Source organism: Mixophyes fleayi, chromosome 2 (assembly GCF_038048845.1).
Source record: "Mixophyes fleayi isolate aMixFle1 chromosome 2, aMixFle1.hap1, whole genome shotgun sequence".
Classification (NCBI taxonomy): domain Eukaryota; kingdom Metazoa; phylum Chordata; class Amphibia; order Anura; family Limnodynastidae; genus Mixophyes; species Mixophyes fleayi.
The window spans coordinates 7,878,619-7,887,233 of NC_134403.1; the positions used below are offsets into that span (position 1 = coordinate 7,878,619).

The window sequence follows — 8,615 nt, forward strand, 5'->3', positions numbered from 1 at the left end:
GCAGATAGTCATGTGACTGGCCGCCATATTACTACACCCGGAAATGCGACTAGTACAGCGCTCAGATTCATCCATACGTCCAGCATAAACAAAACTAGTCGAATGAAAAAACAGAATAATTATCTCCGCAAACAAATAAGCATGATAAGTGCTAGGGCTATAAACTAACACGAAGATGTCTGGTTTCCAGTGTATTCCACCAACTGCAATATTCCTAGGACACTGCTGAGGTTCTGTACACAGGTAACTTCCTCCTGCCCAGCTTCATCGAGTAACTACCCCCTGTCCAGCTGCCTCCAAGTAACTGCCCCCCCCTGTCCAGCTTGCCCCCCCCCCCTGTCCAGCTTGCCCCCCCCCTGTCCAGCTGCCTCCAAGTAACTGTCCCCCTGTCCAGCTGCCTCCAAGTAACTGCCCCCGCCTGTCCAGCTGCCCCCCCCCCTGTCCAGCTTGCCCCCCCCCTGTCCAGCTTGCCCCCCCCCCTGCCAGCTTGCCCCCCCCCCTGTCCAGCTTGCCCCCCCCTGTCCAGCTTGCCCCCCCCTGTCCAGCTGCCTCCAAGTAACTGCCCCCCCCCCTGTCCAGCTGCCTCCAAGTAACTGCCCCCCCCCCTGTCCAGCTGCCTCCCCCCCCTGTCCAGCTGCCTCCAAGTAACTGCCCCCGCCTGTCCAGCTGCCTCCAAGTAACTGCCCCCGCCTGTCCAGCTGCCTCCAAGTAACTGCCCCCCCCCCTGTCCAGCTGCCTCCCCCCCCTGTCCAGCTGCCTCCAAGTAACTGCCCCCGCCTGTCCAGCTGCCTCCAAGTAACTGCCCCCCGCCTGTCCAGCTGCCTCCAAGTAACTGCCCCCCCCTGTCCAGCTGCCTCCAAGTAACTGTCCCCCTGTCCAGCTGCCTCCAAGTAACTGTCCCCCTGTCCAGCTGCCCCCCCCCTGTCCAGCTTGCCCCCCCCTGTCCAGCTTGCCCCCCCCTGTCCAGCTGCCTCCAAGTAACTGCCCCCCCCCTGTCCAGCTGCCTCCAAGTAACTGCCCCCCCCCCTGTCCAGCTGCCTCCCCCCCCTGTCCAGCTGCCTCCAAGTAACTGCCCCCGCCTGTCCAGCTGCCTCCAAGTAACTGCCCCCGCCTGTCCAGCTTGCCCCCCCCCCTGTCCAGCTTGCCCCCCCCCCTGTCCAGCTTGCCCCCCCCTGTCCAGCTTGCCCCCCCCTGTCCAGCTGCCTCCAAGTAACTGCCCCCCCCCCTGTCCAGCTGCCTCCAAGTAACTGCCCCCCCCCCCTGTCCAGCTGCCTCCCCCCCCTGTCCAGCTGCCTCCAAGTAACTGCCCCCCGCCTGTCCAGCTGCCTCCAAGTAACTGCCCCCGCCTGTCCAGCTGCCTCCAAGTAACTGCCCCCCCCCTGTCCAGCTGCCTCCCCCCCCTGTCCAGCTGCCTCCAAGTAACTGCCCCCGCCTGTCCAGCTGCCTCCAAGTAACTGCCCCCGCCTGTCCAGCTGCCTCCAAGTAACTGCCCCCCCCTGTCCAGCTGCCTCCAAGTAACTGTCCCCCTGTCCAGCTGCCTCCAAGTAACTGTCCCCCTGTCCAGCTGCCCCCCCCCCTGTCCAGCTTGCCCCCCCCTGTCCAGCTGCCTCCAAGTAACTGCCCCCCCCCTGTCCAGCTGCCTCCAAGTAACTGCCCCCCCCCCCTGTCCAGCTGCCTCCCCCCCCTGTCCAGCTGCCTCCAAGTAACTGCCCCCGCCTGTCCAGCTGCCTCCAAGTAACTGCCCCCCGCCTGTCCAGCTGCCTCCAAGTAACTGCCCCCCCCCTGTCCAGCTGCCTCCCCCCCCCTGTCCAGCTGCCTCCAAGTAACTGCCCCCGCCTGTCCAGCTGCCTCCAAGTAACTGCCCCCGCCTGTCCAGCTGCCTCCAAGTAACTGCCCCCCGCCTGTCCAGCTGCCTCCAAGTAACTGCCCCCCCCCTGTCCAGCTGCCTCCAAGTAACTGTCCCCCTGTCCAGCTGCCTCCAAGTAACTGTCCCCCTGTCCAGCTGCCTCCAAGTAACTGCCCCCGCCTGTCCAGCTGCCTCCAAGTAACTGCCCCGCCTGTCCAGCTGCCTCCAAGTAACTGCCCCCCCCCCTGTCCAGCTGCCTCCCCCCCCTGTCCAGCTGCCTCCAAGTAACTGCCCCCGCCTGTCCAGCTGGCCTCCAAGTAACTGCCCCCGCCTGTCCAGCTGCCTCCAAGTAACTGCCCCCCCCTGTCCAGCTGCCTCCAAGTAACTGTCCCCCTGTCAGCTGCCTCCAAGTAACTGTCCCCCTGTCCAGCTGCCTCCAAGTAACTGCCCCCCCCCCCTGTCCAGCTGCCTCCCCCCCCTGTCCAGCTGCCTCCAAGTAACTGCCCCCGCCTGTCCAGCTGCCTCCAAGTAACTGCCCCCGCCTGTCCAGCTGCCTCCAAGTAACTGCCCCCCCCCTGTCCAGCTGCCTCCAAGTAACTGCCCCCCCCCTGTCCAGCTGCCTCCAAGTAACTGCCCCCCCCCTGTCCAGCTGCCTCCCCCCCCCTGTCCAGCTGCCTCCAAGTAACTGCCCCCGCCTGTCCAGCTGCCTCCAAGTAACTGCCCCCGCCTGTCCAGCTGCCTCTAAGTAACTGCCCCCCCCTGTCCAGCTGCCTCCAAGTAACTGCCCCCCCCTGTCCAGCTGCCTCCAAGTAACTGTCCCCCTGTCCAGCTGCCTCCAAGTAACTGTCCCCCCTGTCCAGCTGCCTCCAAGTAACTGCCCCCGCCTGTCCAGCTGCCTCCAAGTAACTGCCCCCGCCTGTCCAGCTGCCTCCAAGTAACTGCCCCCCCCCCCTGTCCAGCTGCCAACAAGTAACTGCCCCAGCCTGTCCAGCTGCCTCCAAGTAACTGCCCCAGCCCGTCCAGCTGCCTTCGGGTAACTGCCCCACACCCCCCCCCATCCAGGCTGCATCCGGGTAACTGCCCCCCCCCATCCAGCTGCCTCCGGGTAACTGCCCCCCCCATCCAGCTGCCTCCGGGTAACTGCCCCCCCCATCCAGCTGCATCCGGGTAACTGCCAAAGAAACACTCGCCCTGATCAGATGTTAGTGAATTTATCTTAGTGCTTTGAATGTTACACACTGCTGCTGTTTCTGTACTAACTGCTCCAAACATTGTGACATTATCTGTGCACTGTCATATGATTGTACAGATTGTGTTATTAACAGCAAGAGTGGGATTTTTCACAACAGACAATTTCTCCACCGCTATTATAGTATCAAATGAATTGTTCTATATCAACATTACAGGTCCAAGAGGATTTCTCTGAAGTCAACTACATATAACCAGAAGCAATACCTGTAGCAAGCATCAATAAAGGTAAAATTCAACAGTATTACCTGTTCCACACACCCAGCCAGCACATCACTACCATACAAGTCTTAGACCTGCTCTTATTACAGGGGGATGAAAGGCAGTGTTTTGGAGCCCACTATGAGTGATGTGAGGAAGTCAGGGCAGTGTCTGGTATTACTGGGCCCACTATATATATTTTACTCTTTATAATTGGCTGTAGAGGATGAGAGGTGATTACAACACGGACAGTTTCTCAGTTATTTTGTGCTATGCAATGCTGTCAGACTGGCTTAGTGTCTCTTTTTGCCCTCAGGCTCACTTCCAAAGCCAAAACCCAGCCCTGCCCTACCCGACATCCGTCTTTCTGCATCTTATTGGCAGCTGTACATCTGGTCTTCAGACAGCGAGTTAGAGTCAGGGTCAGACTTTGTTTCTATATTCTACTCGTCCTCCTTCTAGCAGCTTTCTTATTAGTCATTAGGATTGTGTTTTTCATGTTTCAGGTTCATGATGCCCCAGCAAACGCTGACAATGCCCCCGGAGCGTGGGGGCAGCCCGCTCTTCAGTATGAGGTTCACCACTTTTGCTGTGGGCACTGTCTTCCTCCCACTCCTTAGCTTCATCTTCTGCATTTTCTGGTCTCTGCTGTTCGACTTCATTGAGACCACGAACACGCACTGCGGGGTGAGAGCTCATACCAGGGGGCACAATGTGGGTACGCTGCAGGGAGGGCACTATATGATGACTTTGTTTTCACGGAACAATCACTGTGTGTATACTGCAGTTTGATGGGCGACATGCATGGGGGGGTAGACTGTGCAGTTATGGGGAATACTATGGGGCCAGAGTGCATACCTGAGGGACAGTGGTGTTTGGGAATGTCAGCCAAAGAACACAATGCCTCTGAGGACACACTACAGGGAATGAGGACGTGCATCGGGGTGTCGCTCGGGACGGGCGCACAACAGGAAAGGATGCACGGCATGGTGGCAGTACGCTATAGGGTCAGACTGTGGGACAAGGCATGGTGAGGATATATCTGTGGATGCTTTGTAGGTAACACCAACTGATACAAATGACCTGAAGGTTGATGTTACACTAGCAGAACGTGAGTTCGGTGTGGTGTATGCTGAAAGATGACTTATGAGTGTGAGTATTAATAGGGAGTAATGAGCTGAGTTGGAGGAGTGAATTAAATTGGTTTCTGCCATCAGTACAAATTTTGTGGTGAACTTTTGAGATGTTTGGGGAAGAATGTGACCCTTTGATCACCTTTTTAAAGGTTCCTAATTACCTGCCATCAATCAGTGCCGCAATTGGGGAGTGACCCCACAGAGATACATCTGGCGGTTCTGCATCGGCCTGCACTCTGCCCCACGTCTGCTGGTAGCGGTGGCGTACCTGAAGTTCTACCAAGGATTCGGCGGCTCGTACTGGCAAACGTGCATCAACTTCATATTCAATGTGCTGGAGATCGTCGGCCTCCTCCTGCTGACCTACATCTCTTCTAATGAGAACCATGGTGAGACCCACACCAGCTGTGTCCTTCTGAGTCAGAATTCTCCTTTCCATGCTTGTTACTTATTGCAGCGAAGTCTCCTATCTCACTGTTTGTATCTCCTGCGCCATGGAATATGCTGGTGCTATATAAATGTTATAATTATAATAAATCTCCTGGTTCTTCCTACTTTTTGTCAATTTATTCCCTGAATTTCTCCCCTCTTCTCCATTCTCCGTGTTATATTCCCGGTGCTCCTCTCTACCTCTCCATGCTCCTTGTTATGTTCCCGATACTCCTCACTACTTCTCCATGCTACTTGTTATATTCCCGGTACTCCTCACTACTTCTCCATGCTACTTGTTATATTCCCGGTACTCCTCTCTACCTCTCCATGCTCCTTGTTATATTCCGGGTGCTCCTCTCTACTTCTCCATGCTCCTTATGTTCCCGGTACTCCTCACTACTTCTCCATGCTACTTGTTATATTCCCGGTACTCCTCTCTACATCTCCATGCTCTTTATGTTCCCGGTACTCCTCACTACTTCTCCATGCTACTTGTTATATTCCCGGTACTCCTCACTACTTCTCCATGCTCCTTGTTATGTTCCTGGTGCTCCTCTCTACCTCTCCATGCTCCTTGTTATATTCCGGGTGCTCCTCTCCACTTCTCCATGCTCCTTATGTTCCCGGTACTCCTCACTACTTCTCCATGCTACTTGTTATATTCCGGTACTCCTCTCTACATCTCCATGCTCTTTGTTATATTCCGGGTGCTCCTCTCTACTTCTCCATGCTCCTTATGTTCCCGATACTCCTCACTACTTCTCCATGCTCCTTGTTATATTCCCGGTACTCCTCACTACTTCTCCATGCTCCTTATGTTCCCGATACTCCTCACTACTTCTCCATGCTCCTTGTTATATTCCCGGTACTCCTCACTACTTCTCCATGCTCCTTCTTATATTCCCGGTACTCCTCACTACTTCTCCATGCTCCTTCTTATATTCCCGGTACTCCTCACTACTTCTCCCATGCTCCTTGTTATATTCCCGGTACTCCTCACTACTTCTCCATGCGCCTTGTTATATTCCCGGTACTCCTCACTACTTCTCCATGCTCCTTGTTATATTCCCGGTACTCCTCATTACTTCTCCATGCTCCTTGTTATATTCCCGGTACTCCTCACTACTTCTCCATGCTCCTTGTTATATTCCCGGTACTCACTACTTCTCCATGCTCCTTGTTATATTCCCGGTAGTCCTCTCTACTTCTCCATGCTCCTTGTTATATTCCCGGTACTCCTCACTACTTCTCCATGCTCCTTGTTATATTCCCGGTACTCCTCTCTACTTCTCCATGCTCCGTGTTATATTCCCGGTTTTCCTCTCTACTTCTCCATGCTCCTTGTTATGTTCCCGATACTCCTCTCTACTTCTCTATGCTCCGTGTTATGTTCCCGGTACTCCTCTCTACTTCTCCATGCTCCGTGTTATGTTCCCGGTATTCCTCTCTACTTCTCCATGCCCCGTGTTATATTCCCGGTATTCCTCTCTACTTCTCCATGCCCCGTGTTATATTCCCGGTATTTCCTCTCTACTTCTCCATGCCCCGTGTTATATTCCTGGTATTCCTCTCTACTTCTCCATGCTCCTTGTTATGATCCCAGTACTCCTCTCTAAAGCTCCATGCTCCTTGTTATATTCCGGGTGCTCCTCTCTACTTCTCCATGCTCCTTATGTTCCCGGTACTCCTCACTACTTCTCCATGCTACTTGTTATATTCCCGATACTCCTCACTACTTCTCCATGCTACTTGTTATATTCCCGGTACTCCTCACTACTTCTCCATGCTACTTGTTATATTCCCGGTACTCCTCTCTACCTCTCCATGCTCCTTGTTATATTCCGGGTGCTCCTCTCTACTTCTCCATGCTCCTTATGTTCCCGGTACTCCTCACTACTTCTCCATGCTACTTGTTATATTCCCAGTACTCCTCTCTACATCTCCATGCTCTTTATGTTCCCGGTACTCCTCACTACTTCTCCATGCTACTTGTTATATTCCCGGTACTCCTCACTACTTCTCCATGCTCCTTGTTATGTTCCTGGTGCTCCTCTCTACCTCTCCATGCTCCTTGTTATATTCCGGGTGCTCCTCTCCACTTCTCCATGCTCCTTATGTTCCCGGTACTCCTCACTACTTCTCCATGCTACTTGTTATATTCCCGGTACTCCTCTCTACATCTCCATGCTCTTTGTTATATTCCGGGTGCTCCTCTCTACTTCTCCATGCTCCTTATGTTCCCGATACTCCTCACTACTTCTCCATGCTCCTTGTTATATTCCCGGTACTCCTCACTACTTCTCCTTGTTATATTCCCGGTACTCCTCACTACTTCTCCATGCTCCTTATGTTCCCGATACTCCTCACTACTTCTCCACTGCTCCTTGTTATATTCCCGGTACTCCTCACTACTTCTCCATGCTCCTTCTTATATTCCCGGTACTCCTCACTACTTCTCCATGCTCCTTGTTATATTCCCGGTACTCCTCACTACTTCTCCATGCTCCTTCTTATATTCCCGGTACTCCTCACTACTTCTCCATGCGCCTTGTTATATTCCCGGTACTCCTCACTACTTCTCCATACTCCTTGTTATGTTCCCGGTTTTCCTCTCTACTTCTCCATGCTCCTTGTTATGTTCCCGATACTCCTCTCTACTTCTCCATGCTCCTTGTTATGTTCCCGATACTCCTCTCTACTTCTCCATGCTCTGTGTTATGTTCCCGGTACTCCTCTCTACTTCTCCATGCTCCGTGTTATGTTCCCGGTTTTCCTCTCTACTTCTCCATGCTCCTTGTTATGTTCCCGATACTCCTCTCTACTTCTCCATGCTCCTTGTTATGTTCCCGATACTCCTCTCTACTTCTCCATGCTCTGTGTTATGTTCCCGGTACTCCTCTCTACTTCTCCATGCTCCGTGTTATGTTCCCGCTGCTCCTCTCTACCTCTCCATGCTCCTTGTTATGTTCCCGCTGCTCCTCTCTACCTCTCCCATGCTCCGTGTTATGTTCCCGATACTCCTCTCTACCTCTCCATGCTCCGTGTTATTTTCCCGCTGCTCCTCTCTACCTCTCCATGCTCCGTGTTATTTTCCCGCTGCTCCTATCTACCTCTCCATGCTCCGTGTTATTTTCCCGCTGCTCCTATCTACCTCGCAATGCTCATTGTGGTATTTTCCTTTCTCTGTAGATATCCACCAGCTCTGTTTTGCGATATTCATGACTTTTTCTCTCGGGTACATGATTATGACCATCCTAATATGGAAGAAATCGAAGAAATATGTAAGTGTAGAGGTAAGGATCACATTTTTTTGTCATGTTCAGATACCTGGTAGATTTACATGTGAAGGGAGTTTTGTACTGGCAGCAGTAGGAGTAATTGTCCTGGCCGCAAGACGGTTGGGGTTTGGGTGTATGGTTGTCCTGGCCGCGAGACGGTTGGGGTTTGGGTGTATGGTTGTCCTGGCCGCGAGACGGTTGGGGTTTGGGTGTATGGTTGTCCTGGCCGCGAGACGGTTGGGGTTTGGGTGTATGCTTGTCCTGGCCGCGAGACGGTTGGGGTTTGGGTGTATGCTTGTCCTGGCCGCGAGACGGTTGGGGTTTGGGTGTATGCTTGTCCTGGCCGCGAGACGGTTGGGGTTTGGGTGTATGCTTGTCCTGGCCGCGAGACGGTTGGGGTTTGGGTGTATGCTTTGTCCTGGCCGCGAGACGGTTGGGGTTTGGGTGTATGCTTGTCCTGGCCGCGAGACGGTA

General features: G+C 53.8%; 1 protein-coding gene across 1 annotated transcript in view; it reads left to right on the top strand.

Moving 5' to 3' along the window:
* The first annotated feature begins 3 nt into the window (after nucleotides 1–3).
* The window catches only part of PGAP2 (post-GPI attachment to proteins 2), a 41,534-nt gene continuing 32,922 nt past the window's right edge, over nucleotides 4–8,615 (top strand). The window contains 7 exon segments of the mRNA XM_075197589.1: nucleotides 4–243; nucleotides 3,253–3,528; nucleotides 3,612–3,717; nucleotides 3,802–3,982; nucleotides 4,581–4,620; nucleotides 4,623–4,820; nucleotides 8,053–8,612. Coding sequence (XP_075053690.1) covers nucleotides 3,522–3,528; nucleotides 3,612–3,717; nucleotides 3,802–3,982; nucleotides 4,581–4,620; nucleotides 4,623–4,820; nucleotides 8,053–8,612 — 1,092 coding nt within the window. The 5' untranslated portion in view covers nucleotides 4–243; nucleotides 3,253–3,521.